At 43.7% G+C, this 18,708-nt stretch overlaps 1 protein-coding gene across 1 annotated transcript; it reads left to right on the top strand.

Moving 5' to 3' along the window:
- The first annotated feature begins 1,007 nt into the window (after nucleotides 1-1,007).
- AWAT1 (acyl-CoA wax alcohol acyltransferase 1) lies at nucleotides 1,008-6,459 on the top strand. The gene is made up of 7 exons (XM_036271779.1): nucleotides 1,008-1,083; nucleotides 2,010-2,117; nucleotides 2,372-2,442; nucleotides 3,279-3,483; nucleotides 4,395-4,566; nucleotides 5,923-6,122; nucleotides 6,305-6,459. The coding sequence occupies exons 1-7, from the start codon at nucleotides 1,008-1,010 to the stop codon at nucleotides 6,457-6,459; spliced, it is 987 nt and encodes a 328-aa protein (XP_036127672.1).
- Nucleotides 6,460-18,708: the final 12,249 nt, after the last annotated feature.

Below are 18,708 nucleotides of genomic sequence, written 5' to 3'. Positions count from 1 at the left end.
TTAGTGAATTTGTTCAGGGCAATAGTGGCATTATTATTCTGCAAGATAAATATATATTTCTGTTGATACGTAGTGAAGTATTTAGGGGTGAAATGACATGTATTAGAATTCGTTAAAGCCCTGGCCGATTTGGCTCAGCAGTTAGAGTGTTGGCCTGCGGTCCAGAGAGACCTGGGTTCAGTTCCCGCTAAGGGCACGTACCTCGGTTGCAGTTTGTCCCCGGCCCTGGCCGGTCGTGCGGGTAGCAGCCACTCGATGTGTTCCTTTCACGTCGATGTTTCTCTCTCTCTCTCTGTTCCTCTCTCTCCCTCCCACTCTACCTGAACAAAAAATGGAAAAATGTCCTCGGGTGAGGATTAAAAAAAAAAAATAGAAATAGAATTCGTTAAAAAAAATACTCCAAGAAAAAAAAAGAGTGAGGAGGTAGATGAAACAATTATGGCAAAATATTAATAGTTGAAGGTGAACACAAAGAGAAAAATTTGCTGCTTTCTCCACTTTTGTGTGTGTTTGGAAATTTTGTATAATAGAAAGTTAAAAGCGGGGACAGCCCCAAACCAGGATACCTCAGGTCAACAGTCAGTTACAACAGAGACCTAACTTCAGGTACTCCCCACGCCCACAAACCTCCAGAGCTCCCTTCCCACTAACCATCTCCGTGAAGTCACAAACCCTGAGTTCATGAAGTGGCCTGTGAGTGGTATTTTTCTTCTCTGAATCTCTGGGTCAGTAGGACTAGATGACAGTCCTTCTCAACTTTGTCCACCCTGATGTCCCAATAATCCCAAAAGAGAGTCAAAGGCAAATATGCAGCGTTCAGGGCTCAGTCCTGATAGGTCAGTCCTTGGCACTCCAGAGCCTGCCCCTGAGGTGGGTGGTAGGTATGGGGCAGCACAAGAAGGGAAGAGAGCAGGTAAAAGGCCTCATAGTGAGCTTCCAGAGACAGGTGCCACCTTTGACTGGAACACTGCTCTGGGATCTTCGACTCTGTCAGGCTCCTGGGCACCATGCGTTGTTTTAAGCAACCTAAGCCCTTCCAGAGTTTTATACTTCTGCTTTGGCCTTTGACCTACCTTGCCATATGTGAGTACTGACTTAAGAGTGCACAGCAAGAAGCCAGAGTCAGGGGCCAGGGCCAGATCTGGGGTGATTTTTAAGCTCATGAAAAGTTTCATCTATGGCTTTTTATCATCTCAGATGGTACTCACAGTAAAGGCAACGAGTCTCGAGTTCCATGAGTACCCTGGAGAAGGAAGAGATAGAGCCCAGGAGACAGTAAGGACAGGCAGGGGAATAGAACAGAGTCATGATGATATGAATAGATCTAGCTCATTTCAGCCACTTCCTAACCCTCACTATCTGGGGAAAGGAAATGAGGCTCAGGAAATAGCCATGATAGGTTCGTGATAATAAGAAATCATGGGGAGTGGGACAGAGAAAGCATTAGCATTACAGACTTAAAGAAGTGTAGCCTGTGTTTGAACCATAGTTTTCCCTTCTGGGAGTGGGGGTAGTAATATGGAAGGAGACAGAGATAATGGAAGTAATGGTGGAGGGAAAGAGGACAAGAATGGTGGGTGAAAAATGGTAGAGGGATACAGATACTGTGCGGGTGGGGCGTGGGAAGATGTGGACAGTATATGGGCAGAGGATGGTGGGCTAGTGGTTTAACAGGGTTCAGGGATGATGGATAGGGAGGGAGACAAGAGGAACAAGATGGTGGGCAAATAGGGGCAGGGGAAAATCTGGTGGCAGGCAGGGAGCAGGAGTAGAGGGATGGTGGATGAGCAGGGAGGCAGGTGAACAGGGGTGACAGGTAAGCAGAGAAATAGGGCTGATGTGTGGTAGATGATAGAGGAAATGTTTGAAGGACAAGTGGATGGGAAGGAGCTGAACTGTGCAGAAGGCCAAGACTGGAGACTCGTGTAGCTTGAAGGGCTCGTAATAGGACTGAAGATGGTCAAGTTCTGCTGGCAGCACAAGTTTGGTCTGATTTGCTCCCTCATCAGTTTGGATCCTGCAGCCATTGTTCATTTACCTGCTGTTTACATCCTTGTGGCCCCTCCCAGCCCTTTACTTTGCCTGGCTTTTCCTGGACTGGAAGACTCCAGAACAAGGTAAGACTCGTGACCCTAGAAGGAACAAGTCATAAGAATACTCCATCTTAACCTGTAACTAGGGAGTCCCACTTACCATGCCACAAGCCTGTCGTCCAAGTTCTCAGAGCCACAGGATCTGGGCCAGCCAGGAACATCCTGAGGTCTCTTTCTTTTACAGCTAGAGCCACAGTCCCTCCACGCTGCTAGGGAAGCCTTGGGAGGGGTAGGGTTGGAACACACAGACACTATCCCTACTAATATTTCTGTCTCAGGTGGCAGGAGATCCACCTGGGTAAGGAACTGGTACGTCTGGACTCAAATCAGGGACTATTTCCCCATCTCGGTAAGTGTCTCTTCCTTAGTCTCCTTTACAGTTCCCCAAATACTGGGCACGTATGTCAAATGACCAGAGTTGTCCATAAGGGAAATGAGCATCCCAGACACGTCTCAGTGCAAACTAGACATACTTTATGATATAACATTGATACCGGGTACTCATTACTCTGCTAGGACACTTTGGATGCCCTTGGCATGACCTACCAGATGACATAGACAGAACTGGAAATACAATTCAGTTCAGTTGAACAAACACTGATGGAAAGCCTACTCTGTGTCACATGTCTGGGGTACAGAGAAGTTAGTAGAACACCATCCTCTGCCATCAAGGAGCTCCCATCCAATGGGAGGACAGACAGTGTATATTTATGGTTTGGTACAAGGTGTACAAATAGTTCAGATGATAGGTAAGAAAAAGCACTTTCAAAGATCAAGAAAAGTTACTTAAGTGGGCACTGAAATGGGGTCGGGGAGAAAATACCAGGAAGAGGTTCTAGAAATATACCTGCTACACTGATCCTCTGAGCTGAGCACAAACACTGCCCTGATTTTTAGAGCAGAGTTTGCTGATCTTTTTCACTTAAGGGCACTCATGGAAAATGATACCATCCATGAAGTGCACTGACATAACCAGCTGAGATTCCTTGAAGCCACACACAAGAGACCCAGCAGTTCAAGCTGACCCCGATGCTACCTAGTTTCCCAGGGACTGAGGAGACCCACTCATGGCCTATATGTTGAAAAACTGCTTTAGAGAACCCCCTGATCCCTGAAGCATCTCTACCTTTGCTTCCCCATGTAATTTTATTCCACCACCTTTGTTATTTCTCTCCATGGCTACAGATCCTGAAGACTAAAGACCTGTCGCCTGAGCACAACTACCTCATGGGGGTTCACCCCCATGGCCTTTTGACCTTTGGAGCCTTCTGCAACTTCTGCACTGAGGCCACAGGCTTCTCAAAGATCTTCCCAGGCATCACTCCCCACCTGGCCACACTGTCCTGGTTCTTCAAGATCCCCTTGATTAGGGACTACCTCATGGCCAAAGGTGCTTATGACCATTCTTACAGAATCTTCTAGACTACAGTCGTCCCTCATTTATCGCGGTTAGTCAGTTCCAGACTCCACCGCGATCAATGAATTTCCGCGAAGTAGGATTCTTTATTTATACACAGTCGTCCCTCGCCACTTCATGCTTCCACTTTTGTGGCTTCACTCTATTGGTTTTTTCCAACATAGTACAGTATAGTATAGTATTTGAAAAAACCACGATAGAGTGAAGCTGTGAAAGTCGAAGCGCAAAGTGACGAGGGACACCTGTATTTCTCCACTTGGAGATGCACTTTTTTAAGTACCCCTCCCCCCCATCGCCTACTTCTCAACCCTCTCTCACCCTCACCATGCCCCCCTGTCATTATAGCATAGTAGTTAAAAGCATATGTTCTGGAGCTAAACTGCCTGGATTTGAATCCTGGCTCTGCCACCTACTGTGTGGTCTTGGGATACGAACCGAACCTCTGATGGTCTCATTTTCCTCATATGTAAAGTGGTGCTACTACTGATAGTCCAGTCTCAGATGTGGTGTAATAACTAAATGAGATAACACAAGTCAAGTGTTCAATATAGAGCCTGCCACAGGATATGTACTCAGTCATGTTGCAATTAGTGGTGATAAAGGAAATGGAAGTCCTTCTGGTTAGCCCACTGAAAACGTCCTGCTGTACTTTTGACCCAGTGCCTCCTGCAAAGTGGAGATATTGCCTCGAAGTAAAATGGGTTGTGTTTGCCCACAGCCTTCTCTTCTCCACACCTTTTGCCCCATCTCTTTACTTCTCCTGGGAGGCATGGGAACAGAGGGCATGCAAACAAGCCCAGTGAAGAGTAGAGCAGAGTGTGTTGTTTCCACCTTCTCGCCTCTCCTGATCATTTTGCTCCGGTGTGCTCCTTGCTTCTTTCCAGGTGTGTGTTCCGTGAGTCAGCCAGCCATCGACTACCTGCTGAGCCACGGCCCCGGAAACCTCGTGGGCATTGTAGTGGGAGGGGTGGGTGAGGCCCTGCAAAGTGTGCCCAATACCACCACCCTCATCCTCCAGAAGCGCAAGGGGTTCGTGCGCACTGCCCTCCAGCATGGGTAGGTGTTCCTCCCAGGGCAAGGGTGGGTGGCCTTTTCTGAGCAGCATGCCTGGTAGGTGATGCCAAGATAAATGAGACATGACTCTTGTTCTCATTGAACTTATTAGTGAGTAGGGGAAACAGTCATAGAATTTCAAACAGGATCAGGTCAGCTCCTCCTTCTGAAGGCTCCATGACTTACCATATACTCTGTGACAGGTTACTTGGCCATTCTGAGCCTTCATATTTTCATCTTTATAACGTACCTACTAATAAGTGTGCCTTCTGTTGGGTTATTGTGGGGTTTAAATGAATGAATGTTGATAAAACACCAACCACGTGCTTAGCACACAGTAAGTGATGGATAAACATTAGTCACTCTGATATAGGGACTAAAAAGAGAAGCTCAGGAGCAGGAGCCGAAGGCTGCAGCTGTGGGGTGGCCCATCAGGTCAGCAGGCAGGCTCACTGGGCACAGAGACAATTGTCCTACTACAGACTCAGAAAAGAGGGAAGATTTTCTTCTAAGGACCTTGCCTGAGTAGTCTGTTGATCAGTTTGGAGCAAACATAGGGAGAGAGACTTCTGAGCTCAGAGGAAGGAGTCCCGGGGTCCTAGTCCAGATCGTGCCAATCACTGGTTGCCTGAGTGACCTTCCCACTTCTGAACCTGGGTTTCTGGATCTGGGAGATAAAGAAAATCACCCCCCATTTTGTCCTCCACCGTTTCTGCTGTGAAGAACTAGTAAGGCAACAGATCAGAGTACTGAGAGATTGTTACTGGTAACTCATCAAGATTTGTATAAGAAAGACTGTGACATTCTCTTTGCGCTTCTCTCACAGGAAGACTTAAGGAGCCTGGTTCCCTCCCTAGGGCACTGCCAGGGTGGGTTCCTATGGCCAATGAGAGGGAAACAACTTTGCTCTGCACTGATCCCAAGACCCAAGGACAGAATATGCTATGCATAGTCCCTGTGCGGGAGGGGCACATCAAATAGACACATCTGTGCAAAAGCATCATCATCTCTGTGCTTCCTACGAGTAGAAACAGAGTCAGCTAGTCCCCTCCCTGACACGTCCTGGAAGCTTTTCTTTACACAATGTGGGTCTCTTGGGATCGCTGCCCAGCCTCTTCTTCCTTCCCTGCACCCTCCTATCTTGCCCTCGTGATCCTGGCCCAGAGATAGCACTTTCACTGGCCTTGCAAATTTCAGGACGGGAGACAGTAAGTATGGGAGCCCTGTTTAGTGCAAGGAGAGGTACTTTCTGCCACAGGGATTTCATAATGTACGGGGGCCTGGCTGTGAACAAGTGTTCTTCCTGCTTGGTTGCCACTCTAGACCGTGTCTGCGAAATCAATCGGGGTTTTCTTCCAGGGCTCATCTGGTCCCTACCTACACTTTTGGAGAAACCGAGGTATATAATCAGGTGCTGTTCCATGAGGACAGCTGGATGTATAAGTTCCAGAACCACTTCCGCCATCTCTTTGGTTTCTATTGCTGTGTATTCTACGGGCGAGGCTTCTGCAGAGGTTCTGTTGGGCTCCTGCCATACTCGCTGCCAATCACTACTGTGGGTGAGTCAGCCCAAGGGCACCTCAGCCCTGACTGCCTGGCCCCACCAAAGAAGGGGGCAGTAGAAGGGGAGAAGGTGGGAGTCGATTTGGGAAGCGAGAGGATGAGACCCAGGGATAGAGGAGGTTAATGGAACACAAGATTCCCACACTGGCTTTTTCTCCTTTTGCATCTCTCCTGGCAGTCGGGGAGCCTTTGCCAGTGCCCAAGATTGAGAAGCCAAGCCAGGAGGTGGTGGACAAATACCACACACTCTACATGGCAGCCCTGCACAAACTGTTTGAGCAGCACAAGACCCAGTTGGGCATCTCAAAGACCCAGAAGCTGCTTTTCTTGTGAATGAAGGGACTGTGTGTCCAGAGGCGAGTGCCCAGAAGAGGAGACCCATTTGCTACTACCCAGAAGTGGGAAAAGGGAGATGAGGGAGGGCTGTCTGTGGTCAGGGAGGACAGCAGGAATGCCTGCCTTGGCACAGACTCTTGTAGTTGCTGTCCCTTTTGCTTTCCTCTCTAAGCCCACCCTCCCAGGGCCTGGAGGGCGCAAATGACAGCCGAGCAGCCTGAGCAGTCACTGCTCCAGTTGTTGTCTTCATGACTTTTAAAATTGTTATATAATGTGCGTATCATAAATTCAACCGTTTAAAGTATAAACTTCAGTGTTCAGTATATTCACAGAGTTGTTCAACTGCTGCCACTATCTAATTTTAGAGCATTTTTCAGGACCCGTCCCAAAAAGAAATCCAGTTCACATTACCAGTTGCTCCCCTTCCCCCATCGCCCCCAGACCCTGGCAACCACTAATGCACTTTCTGTCTCCAGATGTGCCAATTCTAGATGTGTCATATAAATGGACTTGTAAAATATTTGGTCGTTGATGTCTGCCTTCTTTCATTTAGCCTAATGTTTTCCAGGTCCACCATTTTTGTAGCTTGTATCAGTACTTCATTTCTTTTTGTGGCTGAATAATATTTCATTGTACATATACACCACATTTTTTTATCTATTCACCAGTGATGGACTTTAGGGTTGTTTCCACTTTTTGGCTATTATGAATAATTCTACTGCCCACTTCTCTGGCTCAGTTGGTTAGGCATCACGCCATGCACCAGGAGGTCGCCGGTTTGATTCCTGGTCAGGGCACATGCCCAGGTTGCTTGTTGGATCCCCAATAGGTAGCTGATTCATGTTTCTCTCTCATCAATGTTTCTATCTCTCTCACCCTCTCCCTTCCTGTCTCTGAAATCAATAAAAACATATTAAAAATATATGTTTTTATTGATTTTTGGGGGGAGAGAGGAAGAAACAGAGATAGAAACATCGATCACCTGCCTCCTGCACGCCTCCTATGGGGATCATGCCTGCAACCCTGGGCATGTGCCCTGATCGGGAATCAAACTAGGATTTCTCAGTCCATGGGATGTATATTTTTTTATCCTCACCCGAGGACACCTTTCCATTCTTTCTTCAGATAGAGTGGGAGGGAGAGAGAGAGAGAAACATCGACATGAAAGGGACTCATCGAGTGGTCGCCACCCGCACGACCCAACCAGGGCAGGTGACAAACTGCAACTGAGGTACGTGCCCTCAGTGGGAACCAAACCCAGGTCTCTCTGGACCGCAGGCCAATGCTCTAACCGCTGAGCCAAACTGGCCAGGGTGTAATATATATATATATATATATATATTTTTTAAATTAACTCTTTTAGCCCAGCCGGTGTGGCTCAGTGAATTGAGTGTCACCACATGGACTGAGAGGTCCTGGTTAAATTCCCAGGCAGGGCATACACTAGAGTTTCTGGCTCAATCCCCAATAGGGGCTGTGCAGGAGGCAGCCAATCCATGTTTCTCTCACATCTATGTTTTTATCTCTCTCTCCCTTCCTCTCTCTCTGAAAAATCAATAAACCACAGAACTTATATGCATGTATGCATGAACAATGGACATGGACAACAAAGCTGGGGACAGGACAGGGAGGGAGGGGAGGGGGTAATCAATGGGGGAAAAAGGAGAAACATCTGTAACAAAAATTAATAAAAAAATAAAAATTAAAAAATATATATATTTTTTAAAAATTTACCCTTTTAAAAGAATAATACTACTATAGCCCTGGCCAGTTTGGCTCAGTGGTTAGAGCGTCAGCCTGCAGTCCAGAGAGACCTGGGTTCGGTTCCTGCTAAGGGCGCGTACCTGGGTTGCAGTTTGTCCCTGGCCCTGGTTGGGTTGTGCGGGTAGCAGCCACTCGATGTGTCCCTTTCAGGTCGATGTTTCTCTCTCTCTCTCCCTTCCTCTATCTCCCTCCCACTCTATCTGAACAAAAAATGGAAAAATGTCCTCAGGTGAAGATAAAAAAAAAAAAAAGAATAATACTATAAACATTCATGTTCATTTGTGAGGTAACCTACAATCTCCAAATACAAAGTCTTACCCTTATGTCCACACCTCTGAGCGCACAAGCACTTCTTTCAGATACATCAGAGGCATCATACTCAGGGTTTCTTTTCAGTGGGCAGAGGTATTTCACAAAGGTGACTTTGTCCTCATGACGGTCTTCTAACACCATAATCACAAGGTCTTTCTACCTTCCTGGGAGTCTACTATGGCGGATCCAGTTTATATCTATATTGTAAATGCTTACTAAGTTTTTCTTCAAACTGTATTCTGAGAATTTTAAAAGAGTAAATAAAAACACAGATGTCTCACTCTGGATGGTGTTGTCAAGTGGTTAGAGCATCGGCTCATGCACCAGAGGGTCATGAGTTCGATTCCTGGTCAAGGGTACATACTTGGATTGTAGATTCAGTCCCCGGCCCTGGTTGGGGCACCTGTAGGAGGCAACTAATTGATGTGTCTCACTCACATCGATGTTTCTCTCTCTCTCTCTCTCTCTCTCTCTCTCTCCCTCTCTCCCTCTCTCTCCCTCCCTCCCTTCCACTCTTTCTAAAATATCAATGGAAAAATTAACCTCGGGTGAGCATTAACAACAACAACAACAACAACAACAACAACAAAAAACCCACAGGAAAAGCTCTCAATTGCCAAAGCTGGAACAATTTGAGCAACAAGATAAATAATGTAGTACTGGATTATTATTCAAAGTACAAAATAAATACACACGAGTCCATCCTGATATAAATAAATGAATAAATGGTGACAAAGGGACCATTTCTTACAGAATTATAAATAATGTGTATAGATACTCTCCCCTCCAGTAGGTGGAGCTTGATCCTCTCCTCACCACCACTTAGCAACTCGGTTCCAAAGAACAAAGTGTGGCTGGTGGGAATGCAGACTGGTGCAGCCACTGTGGAAAACACTATGGTGTTACCTCAAAAAGTTAAAAATTGAACTGCCATTTGACCCAGTGATCCCACTTCTAGGAATATACCCTAAGAAATCTGAAACACCAATCAGAAAGAATATATGTACCCCTATGTTCATAGCAGCACTATTTAAAATAGCTAAAATCTGGAAACAACCCAAGTGCCCATCAGTAGACGAATGGATAAAAAAGCCGTGGTACATGTACACAATGGAATACTATGCAGCTGCAAGAAAGAAAGATCTCCTATCCTTTGAGATGTCAGGGAAGGACCTGAAGAGTATTATCCTAAGCAAAACAAGCCAAGCAGAGAAAGACAAATATCACATGATCTCACTGATTTGGGGAATATAATGAACTAAACAAACTGCTGAACAAAATTAACCCAGAGACATTGAGGTGGGGTACAGACTGACAAGCCTCAGAGAAGGGGGGTTGGGGGGAAAGATAAACCACAGAACTTACATGCATATATGCATGACCAATGAACATAGACAACAAAGCTGGGGATGGGGCAGGGGGGAAGGGGAGGAGGGTGTCAATGGGGGAAAAATGAGAAACACCTGTAACAAAAACAAATTAATAAATAAAAAAAATTAAAATAATAAAAAAGAATAGAGTGTGGAAAGGGAAAAACAGTAACTTTACAGTGGAAAAACAGGCAAACACAACCTAAACCAACTGATCAAGCTAAACATCACAAGCAATAAGCCATGTTGATATTATGTAATGAGAAGGGCACTTCACATCTGTGGTATTCTTCTCCAAAACCCATTAACCCAGTCTAACTATGAGAAAAACATCATAAAAGCCCAAGTTGAGGAACATTCTACAAAATACCTAACCAGTCCTCAAAAGCATTGAAGTCACGGAAACAAGAAAAAATGAAGAAATTGTCACACACCAAAGAACTAAAGAGCAATGATGACTAAATGCAAAGTGGTATCCTAGATGTTAGTGGAAAAACTGATGAAATCCCAGCAAAGTGCTTAATTATAGTGATGTACCAATGTCAATTTCTTAGTTTTGACACATGTACGTATTTTGGTTATAGAAAGTATTAACATTAGAAGAAACTGAGTGAGGGGTATATGGGAACTCTGTGTACCATCTTTGCAGTTTTTTTAATAAATGTAAAATTATTCCAAGATAAACAATCTATTTTTTTACATGTGTGAGTTGCCCTGGCCAGTGTGGCTTTGTTGGTTGAGCATCATCACATACACCAAAAGGTTGCTGGCTCCATTCCCAATCAAGACGCATGCCCTGGTTGTGGGCTCGATCCCCAGTAAGGAGCATTACAAAGTGAAGCAGGAAACTGTAAGGATTATCTTGAGCAGCTGCACACACCAATGGACTGCCTACCTCAGAATTTTCTGGTTAAAAAAGACCCATGTCCCACCAGTGTGGCTCAGTGGTTGAGCATCGACCCATGCACCAAGAGGTAGCTGGTTTGATTCCTGGTCAGGGCACATGCCCAGGTTGTGGGCTCGAACCCCAGTGGAGGGCATGCAGGAAGCAGCCAATTGATGTTCTTTCGCATCTATGTTTCTATCTCTCTCTCATTCTTCCTTCTTCCCTCTCTTAAAATTAATAAAGAAAAAAAATTTTAAAGACACCAAACACCTATTTTATTGAGTTACCACAATAGTGTTTCTGTTACATGCAATCAAATGCAGTCCTGACTGATACACTCTACCTCTAAAGAGAAAGATTTGCAGGAAAAAATATTTTACTTCTTATTAGGAAAAGGAGTCTTTCTTTGGATTTGAAAAGCAAGGGGATTTCCTGCCAAAAGGAAAGTACTTTTCTTTCCCTGTTCTGTGTCTGTCCATGGTGGAGAGCAAGAAATCTAGGAGAGCAGGAGACATAGCTCCTGCCTTCTGATAAGTGGGATCAAAGTATTAGATTTCCCTTTCTAGAGCAGTGTGTCCTAAAGTGTGTCTTGGCATAGTAAGTTTTTGAGATGCACCTCGAGAAAGAAAAAAATTCCCTTGGTCAGGAAGTTTGGTAAATATCACATATAGAACCCTTGCCTCTTACAAATCCACTGTGGACATTACGATGTTAAATGCTCTGGATAAATCCTGTAGTAAAGAAATCTTAACATTGTTTAACCCAATCCTTTAAACACCTGGTAATACCTACTACTATCCTGGAATGTGTGTTTTGGGAAACTGCAATAGAAAAATGAATGAAGACAAAAACTTGTCAAATCAAACTAGGTTAAATCCTCAAATAACCAGAGCAATGGCTACCTTCTGGAAAGGAATCCAGCAAGTCTGAGTGGGTAAAAAGAAATGTTTTATTCACATTGGAGGTAAAAGATTATCAGTAGCAAAGAGAATGAGGCTTACAATGAGCAGTAAGTTAAACATCAATGAAAAGTATACAAATTGAGCAGGTACCAGCAGCATGCTGTCCCCTGAGAGGACCTGAGTTGATTTTTCTCTTGAGTTTTCCAAGTACACTTGGTTTCTTCTTTCCAACAGTAGATATAAGAGCACAACTACGGCCTCAAATTGTGGTACAAAATTTACAGTAACAACCAGCTGGCCCCAAGAAAGATTTCATCTCTCTCCTCTTGGAGAGTTCTCATATTTTAATAATTTACAGTTTAACTGGGGAGGAATAATGTGTCTTCTTCCCACTTTGTGACCTAAATACATAAGCTCTGGCAATCAAACATACATCAAGGTGCCCTTATAGACAGACTCACTTTTTGGTTGCATGCAAGTATTTTTGCACTTTCTTTTGGTAACAAACCACACCTCAGCTTATACAGGGAATCTCAGCTCTGTAGGTTTCAGGAGTAACCTATCCAGTGGATTATTCTTAAATCTATGGAAAGAGTTCTAGACACCTAGGAACTCAAAGAGAAAGAGGAGTATAAACACATGTGAACAGACCTTGATTACAAAATCTATTTAAGATTGGCCTCTTTAGATAAAGTCATTGGCTAATATCTTTTGTATGCATAGATCCAGGTTGGCAGGAAATCAAGTCCTTTTCATTATCTTTCTGAGTGTCTCATCCTCCCTGAATTCTCTTAGGCATTTGACACTGTTGTTTGCTTTCTTGATCTTTTTTCTTTTGTTCAAAGGGATTTAAAAAAAATAACTTGTGTAAGTCCTTCTTTTTGAAACTCTCTTCTCCCTTGATACAATGTTAGAGTTCCAATCTGTTTTCTCCGTATCCATTCTGATGGTCATCTCTCAGTGATCAGTTCTTAGCTTTCTGCTTCTCACACTCAAGGGTTCAGTCTTTGTCATGACCTTAATGATCACTTCTAAGTAACATCAAATCCAAATCTGGAATTCTGGTTCCTTGTCTAAAGTCAAGAACCATTGAAAAGGGGTTCCCACACACAGGAACTATAAATGAGGTTTCGTCATTTATGACTTCATTGACACTTCACAACAGCCCTGCCAAAGAGGTATTCCTATCCCCAAATGACCAATGAGAAAAAAACTGAATCCCAGAGAGTTTGAGAAACTTATCTGAGACTACATAACTAAACAGTAGCAGATCAAGGTTTCTAAGCCAAGTCTGGTTATTTGACTACAATTGTTTGTTCTCTCTATTAATCATCTCCTTCACCAAAATTCTCGTTTTCATCCCATCTGTGAAGGAGAACAAGTGTCAGGAGAAGCAGTTAGCCTAGCCAGGTAGATTTTGTGGGCTGAAGAAGTAAAAAATGTGGGGAAAGTGAGGGCTTAAATATACCACCTTCTCCTCTTCTTCACTTCCAGGTTAGCCTTACAGGTGGGTCAAGTAGTGTGTAGCCAGTGTAATGCGATGTTTGAGATCCTGAACAGGTCTACTTTCCTTCAGAATATATTTCCCATGCCTTCCCTACCTCCATAGTACCTAAAGTGCCCTTGGGTTCCTGTGGCCTCTTAGTATGGAAATATACCCAGGAGAAGAAACATTAAACTGACTTACTGACATGTACTCATTCAGCAAATATTTATTAAGCAAATGAGATGATAATAACAACTATTTACATTTGCTTAGATCTCTATATTTGCACAGGCTCACCACAATCTGAAGTACTTAAAGCTGAAATTATAATCCTCATTTTACAGATGATCAAATTGTGGCTCAGAGACTCTGAATGACTCACCCAAGTTGCACACCTGAACCCCACTTTATAGCCAGGGCTCAAACTTGGGTCTTATGACTTTCAGTCCTATACTCTTCGCTTTCTATCACAGTAACTAAGGAGTTTACAGGTGGGAACTCAAACAAACATACATAAATAGCAATTCAAGATAATAAATAGCAATTCAAGATAATAGTATAAGTAACAGCAAAAGAAAATAAAAGTGTCAAATGACTCATATAGATAATAATAACCATAGGAATGACCTGAAAGTTCCACTGGTTGAGATTGTGCAGAGAAGACCTCAAAGAGGAAGTGGAACTTAAGCCTGGCCTTGGAAATGAGGTGGGAAAAAGACTGTGGAAGTAGAAAGGGAAGGCATTCTACTGTGTGGGAAAAGGAAGAATAAAAGTGGAGAGGTGGGTAAGTGCAAGTCTTATTTGGAGAAAGAATGAAGAGATCAAATGAGTTGAAGAAGACAGATTTGTATTGGGGAACAATGGAAAATAAGACTGAAAAAACCCTCTTGAATTCCTGACAAAATAATTTCAATTTGTTGCCCAGCCGATGTAGCTCAGTTGGTTGAGTATCGCCCCATGCACCAGGAGATCGCTGGTTCAATTTTCAGTCAGAACACATGCCCAGATTGCAGGGCAGGTCCCCAGTAAGGAGTGTGCAGGAGGCAGCCAATCGATGTTTCTGTCTCAGCGATGTTTCTATCTCTCCATCTCTCTTCTCTCTGAAATCAATAAAAAATATACATATTAAAAAAAATTTTTTCAACTTGTCTTGTAGACATGGAGGAACCATGAAAGAGTTTTGAGTAATAGAGTAAAAGAGTGAAAGCAATGTTTGGGCCAATTCATCTGGCAATATGCATTGTATAGAATGCAATCTCGTGAAGAAAAGATTGGAGGTAAGGAAGACTAGTTAGGAGGCTGGGACAGTCAGTCAAGGATAAAGTGACAAGAGCCAATGTTAGACTGATAGCAGTGGGATCATAAAGGAAAGCCAGTTATAATTGACATGATGAAGAAAGAAATGTCAGAATCTCATAGAACAGGGAGGGAGAGGAGATAAAGTTGCCTGAGAGTTTTCAAGCTTAGGTGACTTGAGGAAAGAAGACGCCATGAATATAAATGAGCAAGACAGGTAGGGAAACCAGTTCAGGGAGTTTAGTTTTTCACACTTTGGTTTGGAAGATCCAAGTGAAACTGTCCAGTAGGCAACTGATGATACGGAGGTGGAGTTTGGGAGGAAGTTCAGCCTAGATCATGGTGTAATGGAAGTATCTCCGGGAATCAGGGGACCTTGAAGCTTAGTCCCTGCTCTGCCACTAATTTGCTAAGTCATGGGCAAGACATATCTCTGGGCCTGTGTTGTCCTCTGTAAAGTGAAGGGGTGCCCAGGCTCTAGAAGATTTCTGAAGTACTCTCAAGGACTATGAGTCAATTGAGTTTTACTCAAGTGCATATATGTTCTCTCCAAGAGAAAATCAAGGATCAGATGGGGGAGGGGGTTAAATAATCCCCAAATGCTGTAACTCTCACAGAACTTGGAATTCTGTTCACTTTAGGGAGTAAAAGATAAAGAGAAGCCAGCAAAGAGAAAGGAAGTAATAAGAGATAAAAGTAGGAGATAAATTTTAAATCAAGGAGATAAAATAAGAAACTAAAATTAAAAGTATTACAGTAAATGGGAAAAATATTTATATCAAATATTACAAAAGGTTATATGTATTTTAAAGAATATATTTAGATACATAGGCATACCACTAAGATGCCACTTGAAGAAGGATATGAACAGATAGTTAACACAAGAGGAAGTGCAAACGGTAAACATATGGGAAAAGTGTTCAATCCCATGAGTAGCCAAGGGTGTGAAATTAATAAATGAATATTTAAACCACCCAAAAAATATTTCTTATCAAGTTCAGTGCTAGAACTGCAAGGGAACTGGAACATTCATGTGTCATTGTGGCACTGCAAATTTGTGCAGTTCTTTTGAAAATCAAGATCCATAAAAATGGTCATGGTCTTTGATCTGACCTGGAACTTGCCTTAGGAACAAAATTACAAAGAAGGAAAAAGCCGTATGCATGAAGATATTCAAAGCACAGAAAAATTGGGAGTCACTTAAATGTCCAATAATAGAAGAATAGTCAAATGAAATATAATGTACTGACAGATATAATTTTATGTAGCCATTGCAATGATAAATATGAAAGACTGTAGCACAAAAAACATATTTACAATAGACTGTTTTTGCAGAATTTAAAAATATATGTACACTATGATTCCACTTATATAAAATATATATGTATGTATTATACAAACTGAAAAAGCATGGAATGTGAAAAATGAAAACAACTCTCTAGACTTTGAAAGTACAGGTGATTATTTTCTTTCACAATTTTCTTTAATGTTGTCATAGTGGAATTTCTTAGTGTTGTTTTTAATAACATTTTTAAAGAGGATATGCAACAAGGACATTCTAGAGAAGTCAAAGGCAATAAAGGTAGGGAAAAGATCATTAAAGGTCTCGTTTATGAGGTAATTTGTGTCCTTCTAGATACAAAAATGTGTAGGAAGGAAACAAGATTAGGAGAATTAAAGGGTGACTTTGTGGTGAGGAAACAAGGCGTATGGTACTCTGTAGAAATGACAGTGAAATGAATAAGATGAATAGAATGGTAGCTGGAAGAGACAGCAGGGTCAAGGTATCAGTGGTAATGATTTATTTTTATCTGGTTGGTTTGTGTGTGTGTGTGTTTTAAGACAGGATGAAATCAGTTATGGAAGAGATTGAAAATGATGAAGAAAGGTAAGCAAAAGAACAAAAAAGAGGGCCACCTCTTATTCTGGGACTGCAAGGAAGAAAGGGAGAAAGAACAAGATGGATATAGAAGTAGAGTTATCCTAAATTAAGCCCCCAAAAAGTTGAGGTATTAGATCATCTTAGTTTTGTGGGAGGCACGATAAATCTTAAGAGATCATGCAATAGGATGAAATAGGGATCTTGAGAAAGTGGAAAAGACAGAAAACAGTTAACTCTGGAATGTTCACCAGGAACTCAGGCTAAGAGGGATAGGGACCTAGATGAAATTCCTAGACAAGAAATTTCAGTGGTTTAAGCTATCCTTGTGTTCTGGCTTCATCTGCAGTCTCCTCAAGTTTAAGAGAGAGGAGAAGATTAGCCCAAGGTGAAAATCAAGGTATTTCAGGTTGGCATGAGAGGGGAGGCAGCCCTAAAGAAGCAGACCACCAAATATGGGCAGTTAGTCTCCATTAAGCATACGGGAGTTAAATGGACTGGAGAAATGGAGGAGGCTGGGTCAGTTGTGATGGAGAAAGCAGCTTTCCTGGGTGGGGCTTATGAGTAGGAGAAGTGATGGGCAAGAAGGCTATGGTCATAGAAATAAAAGGGAATGAGTAGAGATGAGCAGGCTGTGTAACACTTTAGGCAGTGGTTATGAGACTGAGAGGCTAGTAAGAAGGCCAGCTCATTTACTCCAAAAAGAAGGGGTCCCAGGTAGCAGGTTGGTCCTGGATATCTAGGGAGGAAGAGAGCACACTTAAAAGAATGCAAAGAGGAACTCATAGTCATTGAAGAGAGACCTAGTAACACCAAGTAAGCTACTAAATAAGAGATCAGAGAGAGGTTAGCAAAAGTGGGGCAAAAAAAAGGAAGGCTCTGGAGCCCAATGGGCTGAAAGGCAATTTCAGAAGGTGGTGCCTACAAGTGTGAGCCCACCCTTCTCCTGAAGGCCTGTCCAGAACTTCTTACCTCCCAAGGCTTTGGAGTTAGCTACCCAAGTTGCACACCCCCACCCATATCCATAAGCACTAAGATGGAACTGGGGCGGGGGGGTGACTGGATGAGATAGTCTAAGGGGAGCTCCTGGTCCCAGTGCCCTGCTCTGACCTCAGAATCCTAAATCCTGATATTAAAGAGCTGGTGACAGGTTTGTTATATACCTAGGGCAGGAGCTAGAGAAATAAGAGACCAGTGATGTGCCAGCTCTGGCATCAATCCCTGTCACCACCCTCAGCCTCAGCACAAACCTGCTCTATCCCTTAATGCTAGAACGTAGAGCCATAGACATGAAAGCTCTTCCCTCTCATTCTGAGCCATCCCCCTTTCCTTTCATTACATACAGGGCAACTGTCAAATATGCTCTTAGTAAACATCATAAAGGAGGTCCAGTCCCATTCCTGCTCCAAAGGCCTTTATCAGCTTAGGCCTTGCCCCTGTGGCTCTTCAGAATCCCCAGCCCATAATAAGGCTCAGGACTTCCTCTCTACCTACCAGCTCAACAGTCCCATGCCTCCAGCTGCACATGGAGACCCTGGCATGCTGGCTGCCTGGGATTGTGCCCCATTTCAGCACCTAAGTATGCCAGGCTATCCTATCTTCAAGGAGAAACCAAGACGTGGTTGTGGGTGCCACATATGTCATATCCTTGGCATCTGTGATATGCTGGTGCCCCTCCTGATTCTGGCTGCCACCCTCAGATAAGTCAGGCCAATCCTGAGGTCACTCCAGCTTCTCCACCTCTCCAGTTGAATGCTCTGTTCTGGCTGGAGGCGCACATGCTCTGCAAGGATGTGCAGGGGAAAGGAGGGGGAAGGAGGATTAGGGGAGGTTCACAGGAAGCCTCATAGGATCAAGCAATAGGACAAGCCCTGGCTGGTTTGGCTCAGTGGGTGGAGCATCGGCCTGCGGACCAAAGAGTCGAGGGTTCGATTCTGGCTAAGGGCACATAACTTGGTTTCAGTTCAGTCCCTGGCCCTGGACGGGGTCATGTGGGGAGGCAGTCAATTGATGTGTCTCTGGCGCATTGATGTGTGTGTGTGTCTCTCTCTCCCCCTCCCACTCTATCTAAAGATAAATGGGACAATATCCTCAGGTGAGGATTTTTTAAAAACAGAAAGAAAGAAATAGGACCAATGGCCCCAGGAATGAGACAGAAAAGGAAAAGGTAGAGGAGGAACAATGGTTGCTACTGCCTTTGGCTAAAAAGTAGAGGGAAACTGAAGGATGTATGAGAGATAGGGCCACACATGATTTCCCTGGCTCCCCCTAACCCTCAGAGGCAGGGCCTCTCCCCAGAGCATGGAATGAAGAAGCAGCAGCCATGTGAGCATCACCATGAGGACCCCTCA

Source organism: Molossus molossus, unplaced genomic scaffold (assembly GCF_014108415.1).
Source record: "Molossus molossus isolate mMolMol1 unplaced genomic scaffold, mMolMol1.p scaffold_m16_p_2, whole genome shotgun sequence".
Lineage (NCBI taxonomy): Eukaryota > Metazoa > Chordata > Mammalia > Chiroptera > Molossidae > Molossus > Molossus molossus.
Note: the sequence above shows the minus strand (reverse complement) of the source record. Positions and strands in the feature narration are given on the sequence as shown.

Excerpts from the sequence above, each read along its gene's own strand:
- AWAT1 (XM_036271779.1), top strand. The coding sequence starts at position 1,008 with ATGCGTTGTTTTAAGCAACCTAAGCCCTTCCAGAGTTTTATACTTCTG. Across the intron at positions 1,084-2,009 it reads TTTGACCTACCTTGCCATAT|TTTGGATCCTGCAGCCATTG; the intron begins GTGAGTACTGAC and ends CTCCCTCATCAG. Across the intron at positions 6,123-6,304 it reads GCTGCCAATCACTACTGTGG|TCGGGGAGCCTTTGCCAGTG; the intron begins GTGAGTCAGCCC and ends CTCTCCTGGCAG.